The sequence below is a fragment of the Panthera tigris genome, chromosome D1 (genome assembly GCF_018350195.1).
Source record: "Panthera tigris isolate Pti1 chromosome D1, P.tigris_Pti1_mat1.1, whole genome shotgun sequence".
NCBI lineage: Eukaryota > Metazoa > Chordata > Mammalia > Carnivora > Felidae > Panthera > Panthera tigris.
The window spans coordinates 98,164,829-98,191,516 of record NC_056669.1 but is presented as its reverse complement, the minus strand read 5'-3'; the positions used below and the strand labels follow the sequence as shown (position 1 = coordinate 98,191,516).

The window sequence follows — 26,688 nt, the reverse complement described above, 5'->3', positions numbered from 1 at the left end:
CAACCACGCGGCGGGAGGAGGCGGGAGGTGGAAAGGGTGTCTCGCCAACAGTCTCCGTATCGCAACCCCAAGCTGGCCACACCGGTTCCGGGAGCAGTCGCTTCACGGCGGTCGAGTTTTCTTAGGACTCCCATTCTTGAGGAGCTGGTTTTAGAGGAATTTGAGGTGGAGATTCCCTTGAATCTGTCACATTTCCCGGTGTCGAAAAGTTATTGCCAGCCCTCCGCGTCCGCGATTTCTGAATTTCATAACTGCTATTTCTGCTTTATACAGCTGTTATCCTAACTTGCAGTAATAGCTCCCACCCCTAAATTCCCATAAACACTTAATGCCCCATGACCTATGTTTATCTCTTTATTATTTGCTGCCTTAAACTGCTACCAAGTGCTTTCACAGGCGTATATCTTGGCTGCTCCTTGAGGTCAGGAATGTGTCTTTTCAGCCTATATCCAGGCTGGACACGCAGAAGGTGCTTATTAAATCCTCTAGTTCATTAATATATCCTCTCAAAATCCTATTTATCTTTAGTCCCAATTTCTACTCCTATCCCTTACTATTTGATACCCTTCCCAAGTGTCTTTCTTTTTTCCTACCAAGACATTTCATTTCTTGAGGGGATGGGGTTCACAAACAAGGACACTACCAGATTTTTTCCCCCTTTATATGCCTAATTGATGACTTCTCTTTTAAGAAAGGAAAGCATTCATTGGTGTTTAACTTCCCAGATACCCAGATATTTCTTTTTGCTCCTCTCCACTCCAGCAACAGGTTAGTGGTCTGTAGTTCCTGTCACAGTTGAAACCTGGTAGGAAAAGCCACTGTATCCTCACTTTTTAAGTTAGTTCCCACAATGTGAGATTTTTGTGAAAAAAAAAATGAGAAAGAAGTGAATTAAAGAAGGAAGAAAAAGATATGGAAGGCAGGTAGGAAAGAAGAAAGAAAAATCATGCTATGGGAGGAATATCCATGAAGCCAGTGGACCACCTACACTGGGAGGAAAGGGAAAGAGGACCTTCTTCTCTTTGTGTCCGCGGTCTATTCTTAGCCTTCTCCAGCAGGAGCTTCAAACCTCCTAATTCTCCCTTTCCCTTAAAATTGTATATGTGTCTTATTTCTAGGCTCCTGTGAGTCACTCTGAGTTTGGATGTGGTAAGGATCAGAGCCAAACTAGGACCTGCATTTATGATCTCGAGGTAATGAATTTACTAATTTGGTATTTAATGTCAGGTCCTGCAAATTTGATAAAAATATTTGCTTTCTTCCTCGATGCTTGCCTCTTGCCCCTCCCCCCCCAGTGCAGCTTGAGGGTATAGAAGTTTCATAACTTTCACACCTGTGACTTATTACTATGCTATTAATAAAGTAATAGGATAGTAATTATTAAGGTTTACAATTTTATTTCCAAGCAACCCGAAGCTATTTGCAGATCATTCATTTGTCCTCATAAAAACTTCCTAAGGTACTTCTCCCTTTTTTTTTAGCAGAGAAACTGAGGAACATGGCAGGAAAATGACTTATCTAGCATCATCCAGCCAATCGGTGAGAGAGCTAGAACTGGATCACAGCTATCCCAACCTCCAGGCTAGTGGTCTGACCACTAAACCACACAGCCTCTTTTTTTAGGGTTTGTTGGCTTGGTTTTTTATTTATTTATTTTTCCTTTTGCTCTGCCCTGCCAGTAACTGGAAGCTCCCAGATAAAAGAAGAGAATTTCAAGTCCAGGCTGAACATTTGACATCCTCTTATTTGTGGAGCATTATCCTGGGACTTGGAGGGTGCTGCTGTTGGGATCTGTGTGGTGGAGCTGGGAACCAGCCCCAAGAATATAGCTTTGTTTGGGCATTAACCCATTTGCGGTTATAATAATGATAAGTTTCAGCACCAGTGGCGCCCGACTGTTAATGACTCAAAGAAAGCTAAATAAGAACAAGATGTCATCTCTGGAGCAATTAGTAGCTTTTTCCTACAGCTCCATCCCTTCCATAAAAATCCTAAGGACCCTTATATTTAAAGTCAGCCTTCTACTCTTAATGTCTTGAACAGTCTATTGAGGAAGAAAAGGGTAGGAGGTTGCTAGACTAAGGCTTCAAGAAAATTTGAGGTTGCACAGAAATAACAGGTAGCCTTACTGGTGTTGGAATTACTGACTGTTTTATTTTTCTTCTTTATACTTTTATATATTCTCAAAATTTTCTATAATAAGTATGTATTATAACTTGAAAACAAACAATAAATGACTTGAAAATCTTCAAAATATTTTTAAAGCAGAAGTGATGACCTTCCAGATAGTATTTGTTTTTCCCAAGAAGGAACAGCTACTTTTAGACTTCTCTTCTACCATAGAGTACATGATAACAGATTTTGGCCACACTTCAGTAGCAGAGGACATTTTTTAGTGAAATAAACACAACATGGGTCTTAAGAAGAGTGGAAATACGCAAGACTTGTTAAAAGCAGATGTAATTCTGTGACCTTGTTGAATGTTAAGGAAAGAAAAAAAATGTCAACTTTCAATTTGGATGGGTTTTCAGATTCTTAAATTATCATAACATACTTCTGAAAAGGTTACCTAAGCAAATAATCATCCCGGTAAACAACCAACTCAGAAGACAGCTCCACAACCTGAGTGTAAGCAAGCGATATGAAATTGATGAAAGCATAGGGAAGGTACCAGATGTTAAAGTCATTCCTACAGCATAAGGAACAGAAACATCAAGGTCAAAGCAATCAGAAAAACACCTACAAGAGATGATATGTGGAGACATTAGTTTATCAGATTATAATTCCTAATTATAAGGAGAAAATTAATAGACATCTCTGGCTCTGCAGAGGACCTATGATGAGACTGACACGGAAGAAATTTCTCCCTTAAATTGAGAACTACAGGAAAGCAAACATGAATGTACTAAATAGTTTTAAACTTCAAGGAAACAATAAGGAAAGAAAAAATGCAGGCTGAATTATTGCTACAAAATAGGTTCAAGAAACTAGGACAAGCTTTTATCGACTCATCAAGCAGAAAAGATGCTAAAGGCAAAGTAGCTACTAAGAAATGCAGGTCATGAAATTCATGCTGAGCTCTTCTTAAAAGACTTATCTTCCGTAAAAGCAAAGCAGAAACTAAGTGTGATGCCACTGTATGGGATTAACATGTTCAAATTAAAAAATGCTATTTACAGACAAGTCATTTTGAACTGCTACAGGTCAACAACCCAGAGATTTGGGAGAATTTGCAAAGAAAAGAAAAAGAAACATTCACAAACTCTTAGTTAAAAATAACTAATGCATTACAAGCAAGCGGTTATGAGGACATGGCTTAAATTGAACCGGAGCTCAAAGGTGATTACAGACTTGAACCTTCTTGTTATATTATATTTTCAAATGCTGTAAAAAGAGTTGGGAATTATACTTTCATACAGTTTGAAAGGGAAAGAGATTTTCTGATCTTTCTTGGTAGTTCACAAAACTTAGCTGTGCCTTCCTCTGTCCTCGAGTATGCACTTGATAAGCATTTATGTCATTAAAAAAATTCTTTGAACTGTCCTACTAGATTGTGAGTTCCTTGAAGGCAAGAGACAATGTTCACTCATTTTTAAGTTTCTAGGACATGCATAGTGCCTGACAGAATAAATACCTGTTAAGTAGACTCCCCCCCCCAGATTAAAAGCCTAGAAAATTAAATCTATCCAATCCATAGGATTTATGGTTTCCTCATAGGAATCAATTCATGAAATAAATTCATTAAACAAAAAGGCCAGCAAAATGCAAGGCGTTGTTGAGAAGGGCATTAAAAATCAAATAGAGGGGCACCTGGCTGGCTCAGTTAGAAGAGTGCAGTGATCTCAGGGTTGTGAGTTTGAACCCCAGGTTGGGTGTAGAGATTACTTAAATAAATAAACTTTTAAAAAATCAAACAGGAGCACCTGGGTAGCTCATTAATCAACCAACTCTTGATTTTGGCTAAGGTCATGATCTCAGTTTGTGAGTTTGAGCCAGTCTTCGGGCTCCGTGCTAACAGTGCCTGTTTGGGATTCTCTCTTCCTCCCCTCTCTTTCTCTGCCCTTCCCCCGATAGCTCTCTTTCTCTCAAAATAAATAAGTAAACTTAAAAAAAAAATCAAACTGGGGCGACTGGGTGGCTCAGTCAGTTAAGCATCCGACTCCGGCTCCAGTCATGAGTTCGAGCCCCACATCAGGCTCTGTGCTGACAGCCCAGAGCCTGGAGCCTGCTTTGGATTCTGTGTCTCCCTCTCTCTCTGCCCATCCCCTTCTCATGCTCTGTCTCTCAAAAATAAATAAACATTAAAAATTTTTTAAAAAGCAAACAGAGCATTGGCATATCCTTCATATACCTAAATGTTGTGTGTGAGAGATCACTGCATGTTAAGAAATGCCCAGAAAACAAAACAAAACAAAAAAACAGCAAACAAAAGGCATATTGAACAATGCCGCATGTGGACAAGCTAAGAGAATTCATTCAGGATGAGAGGGAATATACTAGGAATAACTAAATAAACTTAGGATATGAATTGTAAGTTCCCAAACTTTAGAATCTTAGGACAAAAAGCTACAGTCTCTGCATTTATTTTTCCCCCAGTTCATCCCTAGATTGTTACAAGAGTTTATTGTTCTAAAACTCAAATCTGACCAAGTTACTTCAATACTTTAAAAGCGTTGCTGGGTGCCCGGGTGGTTCACTCAGTTAAATGTCCAAACTCAGCTCAGGTCATGATCTCACAGTTCAGACTCTCACAGTTCAGTTTTCATGAGTTTGAGCCCCTGTATCAGGCTCTGCTATGAGTGCAGATCCCACTTTGGATCCTCTGTCCCCCTCTCTCTCTGCCCCTCCCCCACTTGCACAGGCGCACGCGCTCTCTCTTTCTCTCAAAAATAAACAAAACTAAAAATAAATAAATAAATAAATAAATAAATAAATAAATAAATAAATTGCTGACTCACCATGACTAGGCTGGAGCACATTCCTAAACATGCAGACAATATATATCCCTTCACAGTCTGGTCCCAACCTATTTTTCCAGCCACCTTGCCATTTACTCTTCGCTACATATGTAATACTCCAGCCATACTTTCCTACTCACTCTTCCCAAGCATACTGGGTCTTTCCCACTCCCTTGCTTTGGTATAAGTTTTTCTTTCTACCTAGAATGTACCTCTCCCACATTTTCTGCCTAGTAAACTTTTGTACATCCTGTAAGACAAAGGCCAATGCCATCACCTCGGGAAACCTTATCTAACCTCCTAAATAAAATAGGGTAAAGGCAGGGAGGGAGAACAAGGCAACTTTAGGGTGATAAGATGAGGTTTCTCTGAGGCTGGTATGCTGTGCTGAGATCTGCCATGGGAGGGCCTGGGGAAACAGTAGAGGAGGTAGCTCATGCAAAAACTCGAAGAAATGATAGCATGTTGCAGAGCTGAAGGAAAGCCAGTGTGACTAAAGCAAAATGAATAAGGGGAGAAGTGGTCAAAGTAGGAGGCAGAAGCCAGATCATGAAGGACCTTGAAAGCCACATGAGAAGTATGGATATTATTTCAAGTGCAATAGGAAACCATCAGAAGGTTTTAAGCCCAGTAATGACATTACCTGATTTATGTTTTTTAAGAAGTCACTCTGGTTTCTGTAATGTAGAGAATGAATTATAAAGGGCAAGTGAAAACGGAGAGGCCATTTGCATAGATGCTTGATATATGTTTGTTAATTAAATGAGTTTTTATTCATTGATCCATCTGTTTATCCACCATTCTAAATTTATCTTTGCTGCTGAAATAAACAAGACGGGCAGAAGTATTTGCTGCAAAGGCTCTACTTATATATGCCAAATACGTGAATATCAAGCTTTCAGGAGATAAAAAAAAAATGTGCTTAGAATGTCTCACTTTTCAGGGTGGGCCCCATGTTAGGCCAGGGAACTGAATCAGCCATTGTCCCCCAGCCCCTGATGTGAGTACCACCACTGAGTTAGATCATGAAAAGTACTGACTCTAGAAATGGTGGCGTGAAGGTTTGTGATTAAAGAAAGCACAGAAATGCCAATCAGACCCTTTCCTTATACTTTCATTTTTTCTCCCTTTCTCCAGTAGTAGCCCCCTGGACTTAGATAAAAGCACCCATTGCTAACAGTTAATGATACTTTCTCATAAATACTCGGGACTCTTTCCTGGCTCAGGGCCTTTGCAAATGCTGCTCCTTCTGCCTGCAACAAAGCTCTCCCCATCCACTCCCAGCCTGAAGACTCTTACTCAGCTTAAGCGTCAGGGCTTCTAACAGGCCTTCCTTGCATCCCCAATTCTAAATCAAGTCTCTCCTTTCATAGAACTCAGTACTTGTCCTTGAATGTCCTTATCACTTACAGCTTTAAAGTCATTTGTGGGATCATTCTTTCAATGCCTCTGCATTGTGTCCCCTCCCAATGCCAGCCATCAGTCTGTAAGTTCTAGGGACCCCATGTATCTACTTACCACTGCCTCTACATTGCCTGGAACATAATATGCCCTTAATAAATACTTACTAAGTGAACAAATACCAGAAATAAGCCTCCCTAGGCAGAAGAAGCAGGTGTAGGACCCCTTAAGCTCCTTTAGCTGTGCTTTTGTTTTGTTTTTCCTTCTACAGTTTTAAGAACTCTTTCCCTCCATTCACACTGCCTTGACAAAAAGGTGATTCTGGAGAAGAGATGGAGAAGTTCGTTGCAGACTCGTGTTCTTAATCTTTCAAAGCAGGGTCTTTCAACATCAGCAATATTAAAATTTGCGGCTGGATAATTCTTTGTCATATAATTCTTTGTGGGGAGGGATGTCGTGATCATTGGAGGATGTTTAGCAGTATCCTTGGAGTCTACCCAGTATTTGCCAGTGGCACTCACGCCCCAAAGTGTCTCCTGGGATCGCCCCGTGGCTGGAAAATCACTCCTGATTGAGAACAACTGTTTTCAAGTGTAAAACTTCAGGCCTTTTACTCTTTCAGATGAATTATGTCTAGAAATGCAGGTTGTTGAGTGATGCCTAGGTTATAAGAGAATTCTGCCAACCCAATTGGATCAAAATAGTGCCCATTTCTATCTGGTTTCTGTAGCACTCCCTGTGTTTCCTTTGTAAAGGCCATTAGTGATGGTCTAATTCAGGGCAATATTCTGATTTTGGAAATTCAGTTCCCTGGTGTGTCCTGGAAGGATGAAGGAAGAAGGTGGTGTTTCTGAGGAAACTAATGCCTCTGAGACCCCTCTGGAATTGGCAGTCCCCTACAACTTTGCTAGGGGCATGTCCCAAAGGACAACAAAAAGGAGACAAACAGCCCATTCTGGCATCCTTTTCAGGATCTCTCACTCCAAACAAGAAAGTCTGAGAGGCCTGGTAAAAATAAATATAGCTTAGCACTCCTGGCATAGGAGCAGTTTCTGACAGCCAAGACTTAACTCACTCTAGGGGGTGACCCAGGCAGGGACTATGCACGAAGTTCATTCGTTTCTACCCATTGATATTCTCAGTGACTCACAGCAGCCAGGGATGGCTCTGTGCACCAGAACCACACTGAACCATGGAGGAGGGGGACTTGGGATGCACACACAAAATTCAGTCTCTTGAGCCTGAGTCAGACAGGGACAGCCAGCCTCCCCCTTCCTCCTCAATCCCAGAAAAACAACATAAATCATGCCTTCTGGAAAGAAACCTATCCTTCGCATACAGATGTTTATAAATTCTTAATCCCCTGACATTGAAAGTATGGTGACTGCCTGTCCTGGATTTTTTGGGACAAATGTATTCATTATACCACATGTCCTTAGTTTTCCTGTGGAAAAAAAATATGGTCTCCAGAATCATAAGATCTTTCTCAACAGGTCGAAAAGCATATAAACAGCATATATTGAAACCCTGAGACAAACCAAGGTCGCATCACAAACATTGTGAGGGTGGGGGAATGTGTGTTGAAAATCAGGCTCTACTTTTCACTTTTTTTCTCCTTGGATTTTAGGCTGAGGTGCCATAGGTCATAAAGGTGGACTGTCTTTCCCAGCAGGAAGATCACAGAAACCTGACCTGACTCGACTGCCGCCTTCAGTCAGCACGAAGAACTACACACAGAGAAAATGCCTCAATATTAGTTACCATGGTGATGCTAGTTCAACCACATTTCATCTGTGTAAAAATTTCAGGCAGAACAGTATACAGAAGTACTGGCTAAAGGACTTAACACTTTACTTTTTGTTGTTGTTGTTGTTGCTGTTGCAAAGTTAACGTTAGCTTTGGTAAAGGATGATAATTTGAAGTGAAATCCTTTGAAAAATTGAAAACAAGCAAGGATGAAATGTCAAACTTATCCATTGGAGAAATCTCCTAATAGCCACTTTTGCACTATACCAAATTACTTTCCCCTCAGCTAACATGGGGCATTTGGGGCTTCCTGATTCTATTTACTAGTAAGAGGAAAGTGGTTTAATGAGATCGCAGAAGATCCAAAGCCAGGAAATGTTGGCATATCAGCTTGGAGGGAAAATTGATATATAGGACCCTAAGGAAGTTAGGGGCTTGGACAAAAGTAACAAGACGAGATTCAACCAAGAAACAAAACTAACCCATGTTACTAATCTGCTCTGGGGAGAGGATAGAGCCTGAAGCTAAGACAAGAGAATTTATAACTTTCTATAATCACCCAAAAGTTAAATACAGCTGGAAAGCCCTACAGACAGAAGCCTGGAGGAGGCTGAGGTCTTTGTGAAAGTGCAACTACAAGTAAAGACTTACTTCCTTACCCCCTTCCTTCCTTGCCAGGATCAGAAAGTCAAAGAAGGTGAAGAGGCTAACACCGCTGATTTACAAAGACAGCGAGGAGGAACTATGTCTAGGCCAATTCTGGACGTCTGAGCTGGGGCGACAGGACCCAGACAACCACCTCAGGAAATGAGTAAATGAAAAGGGGGAGTCGTGGAATTATTTAGCCCTAGCACAACGCTGCCTAGACCGGGGTGGGGGTGGAGCAAGAAGAAAATCTCAGAAAAGGAATTTTGACAGTGAGAATGCTAGTTAAGATACAGCACTCCAGGCCCCCTGATGTCCCTTGTTTGATGTTAATAAAGACCTAGAGGATTATGCATTAGCAAGCCTTGCGTATTCTGAGACATCAATAAAGTCTGGGCTTGGGGCTGGTAGGGGGGCAGGGGTCACGTCCAGGAGACTTGGGTCAGCCCGGGTGCTCCTCTCTGGCACAGAGTAGAGTGAGAGGGATCGAGAGTTGCCGCTGGGATAGTTTTTTTTTTAAATTAGGGACATTTGAGCAGTAGTAATGGGGACACGGAGGGGGGCTCTCTCGAGGACCAGGAATGTGGGGGCGGCCTGAAGAGGAGCGAGGCCAGCGCAGGAGGCGCTAGCGGGTGGGGGCCCGGGGAATCTAGCGGGGGGCGGTGGAGCGGGGGGGGCGGGGGGGGACGGGGGCCGAGGGCGGGAAGGGGCCGGCCCGGCGCTGGGGGCGGGACCAGGCGCGGTGGCTGTGGCGGGGGCTGCGGCGCGGGGGGCGGGGCGGCCAGGCCCGGGACACCCCCTCCCGGTCCCCTGGCGGGGCGGCTTCGGCTCCGGCAGCACTGGAGGCAGCAGCGGCCGGAGGGCGACTTGCGGGGCGCGCCCGCCGCCGCGGACCGGGACGCTTTCCCTTCGGGACCCTGCGCCGACTCCCTCCTCCGCGCGGTCCCGCGGGAGCCGGCGGGACCCCCGGCCGGCAGGGAGCGCCGGCGGCGGCCGCGGCACCATGAGGCGGCCGTGGGGCGCGCTGCTGCTTGGCGCCCTGCTCTGCGCACACGGTAAGCGGCGCCGCGGAGCCCGCGCCGCCCGGCCCGCCGGGAAAGTTTGTCCGTGGGTCCGGCCGCTGCAGGACTCACCTCCCGAGAGCGGGGCGGCGCGCGGGCTGGGGCCTCAGACCCCGCGCCCTCACTCCACGCAGTAACCCTGAGCGTGCTTCCCGGGGAGGGAAGCAGGAGCTCCCCCAGCCCTTCCAGCGGGAGAGGGTCGGCCGTGGAGGAACTCCCCGGCTCGGATCTGGGCCGGGCTCAGGGAAGATCCGAGGCGCCCGCCGTCTTCCCTCGCCGCTGTTTGAAGAGCTGGGGGCTGCTTCCCTTTCAGGTTAAGACACGGTCTCTGGGTCCTTGGTGCGAATGAATGTGCGCGAAGAAAGGGAGGCGGGGAAGGATGGTTGCTAAACCATAAATTGTAAAAATCCCTCCCTGCAGGGGCCGGGGGTCTCGGGCGGATTGCGGAGCGGGGCTCCAGTGGAATGCTTAGGCTCTGGGGAGTCCTCTGTTCGGAGAACAGTTCCTCGGACTCCAGACCTTGCTCCCACCGAGGGTCTTCGGGTACTGCTTGCTCGCAGCATCTCCCCTTAGTGGTGTTTTGGGTTCCCTCTCCTGGCTGCGACCAATCAGCTTCCTGCCCTGGATCCTTCCCGGTGGGGGAGAGGGGGAGGAAACCGGGCTGGAAAAGGGGCAGAGGAGGGACACGGGGAAGAAACTGCTGGAAGGCTCCCGCAGGTCCGTCCTGGCCGGGGTAGTGGGGCGGGGGGGGGGGGGGCGGGTATCACCGAACATCACAAGGCAGCCCCCGGGTCCGCGCGGCGACCCTCGGGGGAGCTGGACGGATAGCAGCAGAAGTGCTGCTTCATCTGCTCCTTATTAATAACTTGTTTGGTGCCCGTGCGCAACTGTTGTGTGTGATTAGGGCTCCACTGGAATCTGTTTCTCCGCAGCCTCCGAAGCACCATGGGTGTACCCCTTGATTTAGCAGCTGCCTCTAGTTTGTGCCCAAAGATCAAAGAACTTTGATCTTTGAACCCCAACCCTATTCAACCCCGGGGGGGGGGGGGAATACGAATCTTCTCAGTCTCGCAGCCCGGATGAGGGGGTGGGCTCGGATTGGAGGGGTCTCTAGACCCTGGCCTTGCTTGCACCGATTCTTTTCTTTAACGTACGGGAGCTCGTGTGGAAACAGTGCAGATTTCGGAACTTCCCTGGCATGGCGTGGAGATGCCTGGGCACTCGTTTTAAAGATTGGTTTACCTCCCAAATCCAAAACAGAGTTCTCGTGTCTGTTATTTAAACTACCCGTAGGTTTTAAACGACTTTTTCCATGCCCTCTCTAACGCCCACTGAGCTCTTTCTCTCCGCTCTCGGCTCTTCCTCTCCGCGTAGTAGCCTGGCGGAGCCACGTTCCTGCTCGCGCTGTGCTCTCCCCCTCCCGGGCTCTCTCCTAGAAGGTTATTTGTAGCCTCTTTGGCGTGTCGGGACAGCGGCCCTACTGGGGTAGGAATGTAGCTGCTCTTCCCACCACATGGGCCCCTTAAAGGGACAGCTATGCTTTTTGGGGGGTTTCCCCCTTCGGGCTGCGAGAGAAGGGGATGGAACTTTCCTCTCGGCCCCCTGGAGGAAGTTTTGAAAAAGATCAAGGGAAATGGCAAGGCACTGGGAAAAAAGGAAAAAAAAAAAAAAAAAAAAAGTCTAAAACGGATACCAACAAAACCAGAGAGGAGATTGTCGCCTTCTGCCCTAGGGAAAGGGGAGCTGGAAGGTTCTGGGCTGAGACTGGCCAAGAGGATTTTATTGCTCCAGAGCTGTCAAAACTGCATATGCTACATCTGCACTGACAATGGGGGTAGAAAATTGAGTGTATTTAATGCTTAACAGAAAAAGGCCAAGAGGGTACTTCATAACTCTTTTGGGTTCTTTTTAAGGACAAAAATTTAACAGAAACTTCTGAGCGCGGGAGACTTTCTGTGCACATGCACAAGGACACTCAGTGATATGAAGATCGAAACTTCCCCTAGGCTAACACTTAACCATCCTTGGAGGTGAAGGGGGGAGGTAGGAGAGAGAGGATAGATTCGTGGTTCATCAGTGAGACGGAGCAGTTCCTCAACCAAAAATATCACCAAGAGAGTCCCTAACACAATGTTTAGGGGCTCAGGGAGAAGACTGTGTTTTATAGTAGGTCAATGACCACGACTAGGAGTGGATTCAAGACACTAAGGTTTAAGGCGCTTATTTGGATGCTGCGAGTCCTGTGGGCTTTTCCTAGAGCTTATGTCTTTGGCCTGAGCTAAACAGGTTGGGGTTGACACTCCAACTTTATAGATTTTAGAGGGAAATTTGATTGCTGGTGATAGCCCTGGGTATCTTTCTCCTGACGGTTGAGGTGAGGCCTCAGGCAGTCTACCACCATTGGAAGACCGGACACCATGTTTGCTATGGAGGTCTCTTCCACGTAAGCAAAAAACTGAAAATTCTGCCCAGGGGCTTAGGTAGATAGAAGACTCTTTCTGAGATTGAGTGCAAAGGAGGAGAGCTGAGACTGGTCTCCTTTCCATCTATCTGTTGTCCTGGTGCTTGGTTGACCTTGTCCCTCGTCTCATTGGACTTGTGAAAGATGCTTGGCTTGTCACTGATTTTGGATTTCCTCTTCTGTCCCCTGTTGAATATCGGATGACATCTTTGGGACTGGCACATGGTATTAAGAATGACAGGTGCAAGGGAACCAGTCTGGCTGTGTCTGATACAGAACATGTTGGGCATGTCCATCGTCTGGGCCAGCAAAGAACACAGAAGGTCACAGAGGACAGGGTATTTGATAGGTCTTTGCTGACTCTACTGATTGCTAATCTTGATCCCTAAGAAGAAGAAAAGTGGGAAGGATTGGCTATGTTGTTTCTTCTTGGAAGAGACGAGCAATACGAGGGGCTTCTTGAATAGGGAATTTCGGGAACTATGTGAAGAAAAAGACTTGTCTTTTTGAATGATTGGGCACAACTCATAATTGTGACACAGTTCCATGCCCTTGGTGACTAGGTCTGTTAGCCTATTCCAGCCATAATCTCTAACTTCCTTGATGAATCCTAGCTGCAAGTTTTGCCACAGTTGCCTAGGTGTGGGGCATCTGGGCCCCAGACTGTGTCTGGATTACCATCTCATCTTCAGCATCGGAAGCTCTTCTCCCCTTCTCAGTGTGGTGGGATTCAGTGTCCCAGGAAAGACTTCCTGCTGACTAGTTGGCTGGCAGAGCCCAGGTTTAGCCCTATAAATAGCTCTGATGAATGTCTGTAGCTGCCACTCTCCATCCAGCCTAGAGCTGACAGGGTCAGGTTCTTTCTCTGAAATACACTCAGGAGCATCTCCTAAACTGGGTTCTGCACTCATTCATTTGTTCATTCATTCAGTGAACACACATTTCCCAGGCACTATTCTTAATCACCACATATATAGTTCAGTGATGAAGAAGCACAGGCACCAGGCACACCTAGGTTTAAATCTGGGCTTCGACACTTCTTGGTGACCCTGTGCAAAACCCTTAATCTCCCTGAACTTCAGGGTTCTTACCTGTAAATGGGGCGGGCGGGGGGGGGGCAGAACTGGAGTAGTAATAAATTTTCATGTGAGACTATTATAAAAATTAAATGAGATAATAGTATATTCAAACCACTCAGCACAGACTGCTCTGTTCTACAGGCTTGGATAAAACATTAGCTGTTTGTTAGCAAGTCTGCATAAATAGATTAGAGATGGTTCTTCCATCTAGACTATGGGAGACAGGTAAATCATTACACTAACTACAGTGCCATGTGCTGAAATAGAATGAAGTTTAGCTCTTCATTTCAGCTGGTTTTTTGCTTTTCTCTTTTAAAGATCTTGCTCCTTCTTCCCACTACCCCCCCCCCTTGAAAACCTAATGAGACCTAAGCATAGTTCCCTCCTGTCCACACATCCAGAAAAGAGATCTGTTAAGCTATATCATGAGTCCAAGGAGCCCACTCCACCTTAGTTCTCCTGGGAGAGGTCCTAGGAGATGGGGTTTTCCTCTGGGAGCTTCCTTGTTAAAAGCTCTGTGGTCAGGGATGTGGCCAGGCACCTCACTCTAAGGTTGCCATGACCTGGGGCGAGAGGTGCTGGCTGAGGTCTCTTGTAGCTGGAACAGTTTAGAATTCCAAGCTCTCCCTCCCACTGGCCTGGGAAAGGAGTCAGGCCCCAGAGCTCATAAGGTAGTAATTGCCCCAATTTGGGGGCTGGGCTGTTGCGGAGCCGCCTTCCTTCATGACTACCGTCTTCAATCAGGAGTCCTGTCAGTGTGCAGGGATAATTGATGTGGGTCTCAAGCCCATGAGTCGCCCCCAGCCCCCAGCTCCTCCACCCCAAAGTTTGACCCCTGTTGTCTCTTTGTTTCTTCCTTTTAAGTTGGTGCCAGTGATGTCATGTTTTTGGGGGCTGCGGAAAGTTGACCGTAACCAAGAGCAGCCGTTAAGAAGAGCTGATTCACTGGCCTTCCTGGCAGTCGTTTGACTCCATTTTCTGCTCTGTATTTTTGATTTAGCAAGAAAGAAACATCTTCGGTGCCCTTGGGCACCTCTTACGCCCTTTCGAGCAGACTTCGTTCTTTCGCTGCACTTAGGCATTCCCATCGCTGAGTGGATGGACTGTAGGCGTCCCTCACACTCATTCCCTTGCGCGTTTGGGTCGGAGTGAGGCAGGGAAAGGCCCCGCCTGAGACCCAGCTGGGGAAAGCCTCACTGGGATTTGCTGCAAGCCCTGACTTGGCCTACAGGAGTTCCCCCCCTCACCTCTGTGCGGAGCCAAGGATCTGAGCTCCGAGCAAAGCCGGAAACAAAAGACTGGGAGCAAACCTCCCATCTGGCTGGGAGGCAGCGACACAAAGGTGCTGCTGCATAATTTATCACCAGAGGTTTTTCTGGGGCCGGGAAGCTCCCGGGCTCTAGACAGAGCCTTTTTGGAGGAGAGGGACCCTCCCTCCCCCTGTCTTGGTGTCGTGTTGTGTCCTGTCGGGCAGGTAAGGAGTAGGATACTGGGAGAGACACCTGATTAGCACGTGAAATAAAGCTTGGAAATTGTGCCTCTCCAGGCTCAGCAGCTCCATTTCCTGCCAGGACTGCAGGGCGGGGGTGGAGAAAGCGTTCCAAATGTTCCCTTAGTTGGCCCCAGCCTTGGGAGCCCGACTGCCACCACCTTTTGGGTATGGATGAGGACAAGAGATAGTTTCTGTGTTGGGTCGACTAGAGCCTTCTGGAAACCAGATACAGATGCCAGGTTATAATATCCATAAGCCTAGCAAATAAGAAAGGGGAGTTCCCTTTTCCTCTTTCCACTCCCCCTACCCTCCCACACACCAGGCCTTTTAAACTAGACATTTCAACCATAGGCTCAGAGAGGCAGTCAAAGTGAATGGTTCCAAAATGTATCTCCCCCAAATAAGAATTTGTGTTCTTCAGGGAATAATTGCTGGTAACCACAGTTTCACATGTAAAATCCAGTTTTACATCACAAACTGGGACATGTGGTCTAAATACCACAAAGGTACTTTGGGGGGTAGTTTAACATCTTAAAAGCTTTTGCTATATCCTTGGCACTGTGGTGTTGACCTCGTCTTATCACATTTACCCCTCACAGTGTCCTTATGAGGTAGGTACTGATAGGTTCCTGTCTTACAGAAAGGAAACTAAGGCTCAGAGCAGTTTATATCACACAGCTAGTGGGTAACTGACCCAGGATTTGAACCCAGAGCCTAAGCTGTTAAGCTTCCAACCCATACTTTCCCTTAGTATGGAATATTTTCTATCCAAGCTATTAAAAAAGATCTGGGTTGAGACTATCTATATTTTATCTCAGATTGACTTTTCTGTTTTCAGTCTTCATCTCCTCATGTAACCTTAATGCACAAAGAATTACTTTTCTGTGCTTTGCTAGAGGGAGGCTTTAAAAAGCTCCCAGGAGGGGAGATGAGGTTTGTTGCCCCTGTGAAGCCATGTGTTCTTGTGTGGGCCTTGTGTTTTGAGAGGTAGAGGAAAGCAATATGTTGAGCAGCCCCCTCACAGAGCACAGCCACATTTTGGATTTGTGAGATCTGTTGACTGAGCTGCTGGGCAGGGTAAGTAGACTTTTGAGGACCTGGATGGAAACAGCCTGGTATCATAGCTACTTTACAGGGTTGAGAGAAAGGAGACATCTAGATGAAGATGACGGGATTACCAATGAATACAACAACAGTAATAGCTGCTTACTGTGTACTTCATGTGTATTATTTCATTTAAATCTCCCAGCAACCAGCTACTATTGGTACTGTTACTACCCCCATGTTACAGTAGAGGAAGCTAATTCATTTCTGAATTGCTCTGTGATTTAGGTTCTGCGTGCTCTTTTCTATACTTGCCTCCTAGGAATCGGTTGATGATAAACGGGGCAAGGGTAGAGGATACCGTATGCCTCAAGCTCCTCCAGAGAAACGCAATAATAATGCAGGACTCTTGCCACAGTACTCTTGTCCACCTCTTCCTGTGGCCATTCACACCTCCAGCTTCACCTTTGGGGCTGGCCCTGTAGCTTGGCCCACAGTAGGGCTTTAAGACATCTCAAGCCCTGGGGCGCCTGGGTGGCTCAGTCGGTTAAGCGGCCGACTTCGGCTCAGGTCACGATCTCGCGGTATGTGAGTTCGAGCCCGGCGTCGGGCTCTGTGCTGACTGCTCAGAGCCTGGAGCCTGTTTCAGATTCTGTGTCTCCCTCTCTCTCTGACCCTCCCCCGTTCATGCTCTGTCTCTCTTTGTCTCAAAAATAAATAAATGTTAAAAAAAAAAAATTAAAAAAAAAAAAAAAAAAAAAAAAAGACATCTCAAGCCCTGAAACAGCAGGGCTTAATCATGGGGTGGCTGGATGAGACAGTTCTGGGTGGGTCAAATTCTATCATAGTAATAGCAAGAGCTATGGTTTACTGAGAGCTGAGTATGTGCCAGGCATTATGCTAAGTGCTTTTTATGAATTAACTAATTCTTATAACGTCCATGTGAGATGGGGGCTATTCTTATCCAAATTTTCCTGGTGAGAAAGGTATAAAGAGATTTGAATAATATGCCCCGCGTCAGACAGCCAGGAACTAGCTTAGTTTTTGTTCCCATGCTCTTAACGCTATGTTCTCTGCCTCATAACTTTGGAGGCTGACCATTAAGAACTTCTTTTCCGGGGCGCCTGGGTGGCTCAGTCGGTTAAGCGTCCGACTTCAGCTCAGATCACGATCTCGCGGTCCGTGAGTTCGAGCCCCGCATCGGGCTCTGGGCTGATGGCTCAGAGCCTGGAGCCTGCTTCCAATTCTGTGTCTCCCTCTCTCTCTGACCCTCCCCCATTCATGCTCTGTCTCTCTCTGTCTCAAAAATAAATAAACTTAAAAAAAAAAAAAAGAACTTCTTTTCCATCATTAGGAGTGGCAAGAGAGGGCTGAACTTGATGGGACCAGTAATCATGTGTCTGACGCTACCCCTTAGTGAGGCGCCCACTTAGGAGAAGACTTCACTTGGTAGATTTTCAAACCAGATGAGGTTGGCTGGCCTCTAGGGATTTAGGGGCAGAACTAAGTAGAATCCTAACATGTCAGTATCACTGCTTGACAATACAACCAGTGAAAGGAACTCTTGTTGGAGAAGGGAGTGAACTTGACCTGGATAGGACTAGGATGCCACCTTAAAAAGAAGATTCCTATTTTCTTCAGTAAAGATTAGGTAGAAAATAACTATTTTATTTTTGGTATTCTGGGCCTCTCTTTTCCTTTGACTCCAATTTCTCACAAGAATCTAGCTGAACATGTCATTCATTCATTCTACAAATTTGTATTGATCAACTACTACATACCAAGCATTGAACTATGCATGGTGAATACAAACACAAAACTCCATATTATACAGTTCCAACTGCCAGGAGACTGAAGAGCACCTGGTCCATTAAGCAAACAATGATCCCACAGTGAGCTAAACGCTACCAAAAGAGGAGGCACAAAGGGCCTCTGGAGCACAGACCAGGGGCTTTCAATTCATCTGGGGCCCATGGGTCCAGGTGGGGCAGCATCAGGAAAGGGTTCGCTTCCTGGCCTCCTTCTACCAACCATTTACCTTCTTTGGTGTTGGTTCTGATGTTTTCTGTGTAAGCCCTGCCCTTTGAAACGGGGGCTGTTTTATAGGCACCCAGAGTTCTCCCGGTTCCAGGTATCTCGTGGATGAGGTGAGATTTCCAAGTGGCCCCTTGCTGTGACTCCTTTTAGTGATGCCATTTTTGTCTTGCTACATGGGCATCCCTTTCAGTTAGAGACACTGACCACTGCCCAAGGAGCTGAAATCAGTGGATTGGTCCCTTGATTGGCCTGGATGTGTAGTTCAGGGTCATTTCAAATAACTTATCTTCATTAAATAAGGTTTATATCCTCACCATTGCCACCAGTGGACAGGAGGAGAGAGGAGAGCTTTGGTGTGTTACAAGAAGAACCCTTCTCTGCTATGAATGATGATTCTTCCCTTTCTGTTGTAATCTCTCCCCCACTGGTAACTGTCCTATCCCAGCACTCACAGGACACTCCTTCAGCCTTCTCATGTCTGGTTCAACTTGAAAAAGCTGCTCTGTAGCTGTGTATAGTCACTGTACACTTTGGGCCTCTACGTGACAGGTGTGGTCCCCCTTCAGTTGAGTGTTCTATGGGATGGTGGAGAGCTGTGCCTCTCTAACCTTAGCATGCATCAGTGTCATCTGGGAAGCTTGTTGAAAGTCTGGATTCTGAGGTCCCATTAAAAGAATACTGGTCTAAGGGTAAGAATGGGGCCGCCATCCTGGCTGTCCTACTTACCCCATGACCTTGACCAAAGCAGATGACCTCACCTCTTAAGTGGGGCCTGCAGTAACTACTTAGGGTTATTGTAATGATTAAGGGTGAATGCAAGTGAGTATGCAAAAGCAGCTTGCAAACTCTACAGAGTAACTGCAAAATACAATTCTTTGTGGTCAGAAGCTCTGTTCCTTTCTGGACCAGCACCACACTGAGGCACTTGTTCAAAGGGCTAGGGCTCCAGACTGTCCCTGTTTCACCACTTCACCTTAGGGCAAGAGACATTGGTCTTTAGCCGGAGCAGTAACCAGAAGGAAACGTTACTGCTTTGAGATCCATAAACTCACTGTGTATTTGCTAATCGAGATTGTGTAAAGGAGAGGGATCCAGACGCCCCAGTGTTATAAATTCCCCTTTTGGACCTCAGGGTTTTGGAAATTCTCATAATAGCGATACCACTTATTGGGAGGCAGGGTAATGAAGTGATTAAGAGCACAGGCCCTGGGATCAATCTGCCTGGGTGTGAATGCTGGCATCAACCCATCGTACCGGTGTGACCCAATGGCAGACTTCTCTGTGTCACCTCCCAGGCTCGTTGAGAGCATTCAATGATGTAGCATATGAAAAGCAGTTGGAAAAGTATTTGAAGAGCACCTCGTAAATACATACTCAGTAAATGATGCTTGAACTATTACGAAGCTTTTGTCATGTACAAGTCCTGTGCTAATAAGCAGTTTACATGGATTCCCGTTTTATGGATGAGGAAACTAAGGCTCAGAGACCTTAAGCAACTCACTCAAAGTTGTAGAGTTGGCGGTAGAAAACAGGATTTGAACTCTAGTCTCTCTGACTCCAGAATCTGTGCTCTTTACTACAATGATACACTGTACCTGGTACACCAAATGGACGCTTCCCTTCTTTCCTTCACAAGAAAACAATGAGTAATTAATTGGTAAGGTGACTGAGGCAAGGGAGGTGAGGTGTCATAATGGGATTTTGGTTAACCTCCCAGGAAGACCCTTTGAGCACATTCACATGTATCCCAAAAGCTGGACGACTCGCCTATCAAGGGGAGGGAACATTTGGGGAGAGATCTTTTCACTGTTGAGTAAAGGCTGAAGGCTGAGGGACTGTGGCTGTAAACAGCTTTCAAGGCCAGAAGCATAGCTGAGTACTCTAACACTTTCCAAAGTGAAGCCTGCCTATGCCATCGCCGCCCCCCCCCCCCATTTGTTTCCTTTCTTCATTCATCATTCTTTTTTTAGAAAAAAGGTTAAAAGCTGTCCTTTCTGCTCACAGCCAGGACTTGACTGAAAAGGCAGAATTCCACCTCCGGGGATCCCGAGGGGCAGTGGTTCTCTAGAAGAGCTGGCTTTCTGGAGTGTGATGTGTCTGTTTACCGGACGAAAGCCCAAGCCAAGGGTTTGCCTGACCTTCACGTGCTGACGTTCAGATGTTGCTCTGACATGGAGGAAGTCCTGGCTCTTCAGCTGCTTGCAACTGACTTGATGCCCACCCGATGGAATGCTTTGTTCCTGAAGTCTGCTGGGAGAAAGCAGGACTTTTTTTATCACTCCGCCAAAAGCGGGGGTGGGGCCCTAAAAAAAACTGACCCAGGTCTGAAGGCTACTGTACCTTCAGTATTCTTTTTGACCTGCACACAACACCAGGATAGTGCTATTCTTTTTAAAAAAAATTTTTTTTAATGTTTATTTATTCTTGAGAGACAGAGAGACAGTGTGAGCAGGGGGAGGGCAGAGAGAGAGAGAGAGAGAGAGGGAGACACAGAATCTGAAGCAGGCTCCAGGCTCTGAGCTGTTGGCACAGAACCCGACACAGGGCTTGAACCCACAAGCTGCGAGATCATGACCTGACGGACGTCGGCTCCTTAACCGACTGAGCCACCCAGGTAGCCCTGGAAACTGCTATTCTTGATCTCCTAATCCCGGTGCTCAGGTTTTTAAATTCAAGGCCTTTTGGAAAAAAACTAGTCCCTGCATCTCCCACACCCTACACCCCCAGCCTGCATTTATTGAGCATCTTTGGTGTGCCAGGGCACGAGGGTAGCTTCGTCCACGCTTATCGTCTGGTCCAGTCCTTGTGGCCTTTCACAAATGAGGAAATGGAGGCTCGGGGAGCTAAGTGACCTGTACAGGGTCACGCGGCCGGTGGGTGGAACCCAGTCTGTCTGCTCCAGGTCCAGGGCTTTCTCCTCTCCCCCTCCCCCCAGGCCCCTTCATCCTCTCTGTTGTCCTCACCCCCTTGCCCCGAACTCCACGTGGGGCAGCTCTGCTCCCTGCTGTGTCCTTAACTTCCATTGACATTCGGGGCTGGAGAATGTCTTTGTTGTGGGAGCCTGCCCTGTACATTGTAGGCTGTCTAGCAGCATCCCTGGCTTCTACCCACTAGAGGCCAGAAGCACCACCAGTCACGACAACCAAAAATGTCTCCACACGTTGCCAAATACCACCACCACCACCACCACCACCCCCGCCCCCGGAGGAAAGACTGTCCCTGGTTGAGAACCACTGAGTCAGTCTTATCCTTCCTCTTCACCACCCCTCCCTGCACAGGGGATCTACATGTTGGGAGGCCCACTGAATGGAGTCCTTTGGAATACCTAGTCTTTGCGGTTTCATCCAGCCAGAGTTCCTGAGAGTGGTGCCTATAGCTGTGATGAGCTGGTCACACTCCAAAAGTTGCTCAGGGTCTGAGTGAAAAAAGCCCCTTCCTTTATCGGTGCTTTCAGAATAGGCCCAAGAGGCTGGGGCTGGGACTGGGGTAGCCGGGTCGTCAGTGCTTCCCTGGAGAAGGATCCTCTGTTCTGCACTTGCAGGGAGACCTGGACAGACAGGAACCCTGGGCTTGGAGTAAAGCCTTCCTGTGAAGAGATGCTGCACCCCTCAGACAGATTCCTTCGTTTTCCACAGGAAATCTGGCATCTTTTCTAGGGCAGCCAATTCCCTTAGCTTGCGGTGGGGGACAGAGGGGTCTCATTTGAGAATCTGGTGAAATCTGTGGTCCGTTACTCCAGAAATGTACATTTTGCCTATAGTTTCAACAGCTCACTGGTCCCAAATGCCAGCCATCCACCCACCCACCCAACCATCCATCCATCCATCCATCCATCCATCCATCCATCCATCCATCTGCAGGTTAGGAACCCATGCGTTATACTCACATTTACCCTTGGAGATTGAAGTGGAGAGGGAGGGCTCCAGGGCTCTCTCCTTGCTTTGGGGAGTGGGGGGGTGGATGACAGTACACCCTTTCATTCTGGGCCCTAAATCCTTCCCTGTTCCCGCACAGCCTGAGGGCAGGGCCCAGCTAAGGGGAGGAAGGGGAGAAGAAAGCAAGGGGGAGAGATGAGCAATGAGCAGTGGCCCCCTTCTTTCCCAGCTGCAGCAGCCCAGCGGGTTAGATGAATGTGGGGAGGGGGGAAGAGTGACCCTGGCAGAACCCTTTGTTCCAGCTGAGGCTGGAGCAGGGGCACTGAGCCATTCACACGCCATCCCAGGGCATCCTGCTGGGCACGCTGGGGAGGGGGCACAGCAGCCGGTCATGGGACTTGGCCAGGCAGATAGCTCGATGCTCAATAGGGAAGGCCAGCTGCGTGCTGCTGAGGATGGGGGAGGGGCTGCTTCTGCCATCCTTCCTCTAGGCTGTAGCCTGTCCCACAGATGGGAAGGCTCTGACTGCTCCCCTCCCCCTGGAGCCCCACTTCTTCTGGTCACCCTCCTTAAAGGTGAGTTCTGACCTGGAGACTCACAACAGCCTGTGTTGCTTCCTGTTCCCCTGTGTGGGTTCCCTACTCCAAAAGGGGCTCCAGCATTTTAAGTCCACTATTTCTTGCCCTGCCTGGCTAACAGCCAAGGGCCTGGTCCTGGCCAGATGCAAAAGCGTCCATATCTCAACCTAGCTTTGGAGGGAAGGGTCTCAAGGTCTCACAGCATCACCCTTTCTGTCCCCTGCTCCTTTTCCCCAAAGGCACCAACTCCCTGAGTGGCATCATTCATCTCTTGTCTCTTGGGGGTACTGGGCAAAAAGCCCTGTCATAGAGAAGGTACTGGACGTGTTATGAACCTAGGGTCACAGGTTGTCTTCTTGACCATTAGTGTCTTGGAGGAGGGGGAAGGCATGATTGCATGGTCTGCATCTCCCTGTGGTATCCCGTGGCTCTCTTGGTAACAGTGCCCCGAGATGGGGCTCTCTACTCTCTAGAATGGGCTGTGGTTAGGCAGGAGCTGAGCCCTCATTGGTTCCTCTCCCCTCTGCACAGGGCTAGCCAGCAGCCCCGAGTGTGCTTGTGGTCGGAGCCACTTCACATGTGCGGTGAGTGCCCTCGGCGAGTGTACCTGCATCCCCGCCCAGTGGCAGTGTGATGGAGACAACGACTGTGGGGACCACAGCGATGAGGACGGATGTAGTAAGCACCTCCCTTCCCAGCCAGGGAGTGGTGGGAAGTAGTAGAAGAGGGGAGGGACCTGGGGATGAGGGCCTGATGAATGTTCTGTACACTTGCTGTATCAGATGCAGAGCATTGGACTCTTGTGAGGGTGACGGATATTGACAGATGAGTGGTTGCTTCGCAATATATAGGGCTCCAGTCCTCTTGTATTTCCATGCATATATGTCCAATAAAACAAACTTTGTGACAAGTATGGAATAAAACACCCTTGAAACTATAGGCAGTCTCTTTAAGTGGATCTCTGTATTTACGTGAATATATGTTTGTGTATTTTTGTGCATTTTTTAATGTGCATACTATACGTGGATGCAGATTATTTCTGTGTTTCTTATGTTAGTGTTCTGTATAATCGTATCTTTTTTTAATAATACAAGTTTTAGGAAATATTATATTCTCTTTAAACCTTCCTTTCCCCTAGTGTAGTAAGTAATATAGGCACAACAGGCTAGGGCCTCCTGCCTCAGATCTATAGAAATATCACTGCTGAGCCAGCTGTCTGGGTTTAGGGATGCAAGCTGTAGCACCTGTGTCTGAAGGTGGCTAATTAGTCTAATAAGATTGAAGCTACAACCTGGACCTTAACCCTAACCAGTTCAGCTAATTGTGATGATACATGGCTCACCTTTCATGTAGCACTGTCATGTGCATTATCTCAAAAGACCTCTGTGAGCCAAGTATAATTACCCCCATCGTACAGTCAGACAACCTGTGGCTCAGAGAGGGTAACTGACTTGCTCGGCGTGGTAAGTAATGAGTTCTAGAACTGGAAATTGAGCCCAGCTGTGTTAATCATCATTTAACAAGAGGAAAAAAAAATACACTTCTTTTTTCTTGCTCATGTTTCTCTTGGTGGTTTTGAGTTCCTTGGGCTGCCCTGCCCTGTGAATCCCTCGCCGCTGTTCCCTGCTAATACGCTGGCTTCTTAGCTGTGGTTTCTGCCTAGCTCCTCCATCAGGCATGGGAGTCTGTGAGGAAGGACTGTGGCTCACATGGGGAAATGTGGGATAAGGGGTGTTGGGAAAGGCTTTCCGGCCCAGTGGAGCCTGCCTCAGACAGATTCCCTGTTCCCTTCTCTTCCTGGGACTCAGTGCTACCCACCTGTTCCCCTCTTGACTTTCACTGTGACAATGGCAAGTGCATCCGCCGCTCCTGGGTGTGTGATGGGGACAACGACTGTGAAGACGACTCAGATGAGCAGGACTGTCGTGAGTGCTGGTGATGGGCACCAGGCGGGCTCCATCAGGCTCTGCTGGGAAGGGATTTTCAATCAGAAAATGATGCCCCAGGCCCACATCGCTTCCTGGGTCTTTGTTCTTTGCCCCTCCTTTCACCTTCCCTCTTGGTTAGATGAGCCTGAGAAACTGCCACCTGCTTCAGATCCCTCTGGGTAGTGTAGAAGTGACTGCTCTGGTCCATGGGCTTTCTGTTGGGCCCCTGGCCCCCCCTGTCTGCAGCAGCCTGACTGCTCTGTACCCCACAGCCCCCCGGGAGTGTGAGGAGGACGAGTTCCCCTGCCAGAACGGCTACTGCATCCGGAGCCTGTGGCACTGTGATGGTGACAACGACTGTGGGGACAACAGTGATGAGCAGTGTGGTGAGTGGAGCTCCAGGGAGGTGGGCAGGATGCCTGCTGGTGGTCTGGCCATGGCGGGGGGCGGGAGGAGGGGGGGTTGAAAGGCAGCAGTGGCTTTAGCACTGCTACACCTTGAACTGCCCAGACGTCTGGAGCAGCTGGAGGAAGACGGGAGGGGCAGAACAGTCCAGACCCTCCCCCCACACGCTCCGAACCACCACGAGGGGAACAGGAACCCAAGGCCCCATGTCTCCAGGGCTGCGGCTTTCCCCAGACGGTCTGCACCAAATCCGTGGTGTCTTCCAGGGATGGGGTCAGACCCACAGGGGCAGTGTGGGTGGGAGTCGGGGAGGATCTTAGGAGGGCGGCCTGTCCTGTCGGGCTCCCGCAGGATCACTGTCCCATTGCGTCCCCCAGACATGCGCAAGTGCTCTGACAAGGAATTCCGCTGCAGTGACGGAAGCTGCATCGCTGAGCACTGGTACTGCGATGGTGACACGGACTGCAAAGATGGCTCTGACGAGGAGAGCTGTCGTGAGTGGCCCCAGAACTCGGGCCGGGGCAGGAGGCAGCATCCCGTGGGCAGAGGGGTGCACGTGCAGTGGGCCAGGAGGGCAGGCTCTTACGAAACTGTTCCTCCGAGGCTGAGCTAGGGTGGGAGCAGATTCCTCAGGTGCAGAGGGAGGGTCCCCATGGCTCCAGCAGCATAAGGAAGTCTCACAGGGCTGTCCCACGTGAAACCGGCTTCCCTTGCCTGAACGTCTTCCGCCTTCTTGGAGGAGTCCGGGCCTCTGAGCTCTCTCTGGGCCTGAGCGTGCGCCCCTCCCTGTCCCCCACGCCTGCCTTCCAGCCTCAGCAGTGCCAGCGCCTCCCTGCAACCTGGAGGAGTTCCAGTGTGCTTACGGCCGCTGCATCCTCGATATCTACCACTGTGATGGTGATGATGACTGCGGGGACTGGTCTGACGAGGCCGACTGCTGTGAGTGCTCCGGCCAGCCCAGCAGGGTGGAGCTGGGAGGGAGGGGGAGGCCAGGCCCCAAGGAACTCCTGGGGTGGTAAGGCACAGGTGTCAGCTGGGGCCGGAGCTCAAGGGAGGAGCTTCTGGATTCCCTGGTCCCTGTAAGGCAGAGAGGGAGGAGCCGGGTGCTGGGGCCCCGCTTTCTGCTCTGCTATGGACACTGCGTTCATGGACAGGCTAGAGACAGAAGTCTGTCCTGTTTCCCCAGCCTCCCACCAGCCCTGCCGCTCTGGGGAGTTCATGTGTGACAGTGGCCTGTGCATCAACGCGGGCTGGCGCTGTGATGGCGACGCGGACTGTGACGACCAGTCTGATGAGCGCAACTGCAGTGAGTGGGGCCAGTGTCCAAGGTCTGGTCTGGAAGTAGGGAAACGGCTTGTGGAGCCAAAATGGCCACCGTTGATAAAGACAGATTGGACAGGATTGTCCTGTACAGTGGTGTGGGTTGGGCACGGCACAGAGGCGCTATGTCCAAAGCGATGCCAGTCACGCGGGAGACTTACCTATTCTATAATTATATAGATTTATATGTTCATCGTGGCAGTTTTCTAGCAGACGGTGGTGAGGCATCTTGAGGAAAGGTTGCCTTTTTCTGACTTGCACAGAGATGCCATTCAGAACAACCGTGACAAGAAGACTGGTGTGAATGCTGCCACAAAATGCATTTTGGGGTGGCCGGGTGGAGCTTCGGGCCAAAATGGGGTCAGCCTTTCATGAGGCCTTTGCTCTGCCCAGCCACCTCCATGTGTACCGCGGAACAGTTCCGCTGTCGGTCAGGTCGCTGCGTCCGCCTGTCCTGGCGCTGTGATGGGGAGGATGACTGTGCAGACAACAGTGATGAAGAGGACTGTGAGAACACAGGTGGAGCGCCCCAGGGGTACCCCCAGGCCCTTTAACCCATGATGGGATTGGAGAACAGGGGTGGAAAGAGGATGTTGCTGCTGCCATCGGGCTACAGTGATGCTTTAGTCTGATCTTGCCTGTGGTCTGATTTTGCCCG

At 48.3% G+C, this 26,688-nt stretch overlaps 1 protein-coding gene and 1 long non-coding RNA gene across 5 annotated transcripts in view; both read left to right on the top strand.

The window, feature by feature from the left end:
- Positions 1–6: 6 nt before the first annotated feature.
- On the top strand, positions 7–9,105 carry LOC122230955. Of its 4 annotated transcripts, none has more exons than XR_006208005.1 (4): positions 7–165; positions 1,119–1,193; positions 1,485–1,539; positions 7,987–9,105. It is a non-coding gene; the product is annotated as an uncharacterized LOC122230955 (long non-coding RNA). The 4 variants fall into 4 exon arrangements; XR_006208003.1 differs by having other exon boundaries at positions 10–165; positions 1,482–1,539; XR_006208004.1 differs by lacking the exon at positions 1,485–1,539 and having other exon boundaries at positions 19–165; positions 7,987–8,124; positions 8,784–9,105.
- Positions 9,106–22,001: 12,896 nt separating this feature from the next.
- LRP4 (LDL receptor related protein 4) overlaps positions 22,002–26,688 on the top strand; it is a 38,045-nt gene continuing 33,358 nt past the window's right edge. The window contains exons 1-8 of the mRNA XM_007082190.2: positions 22,002–22,374; positions 22,879–23,055; positions 24,186–24,302; positions 24,578–24,691; positions 25,088–25,204; positions 25,521–25,649; positions 25,897–26,016; positions 26,424–26,549. Coding sequence (XP_007082252.2) covers positions 22,002–22,374; positions 22,879–23,055; positions 24,186–24,302; positions 24,578–24,691; positions 25,088–25,204; positions 25,521–25,649; positions 25,897–26,016; positions 26,424–26,549 — 1,273 coding nt within the window. The remainder of the gene's footprint in view (positions 22,375–22,878; positions 23,056–24,185; positions 24,303–24,577; positions 24,692–25,087; positions 25,205–25,520; positions 25,650–25,896; positions 26,017–26,423; positions 26,550–26,688) is intronic.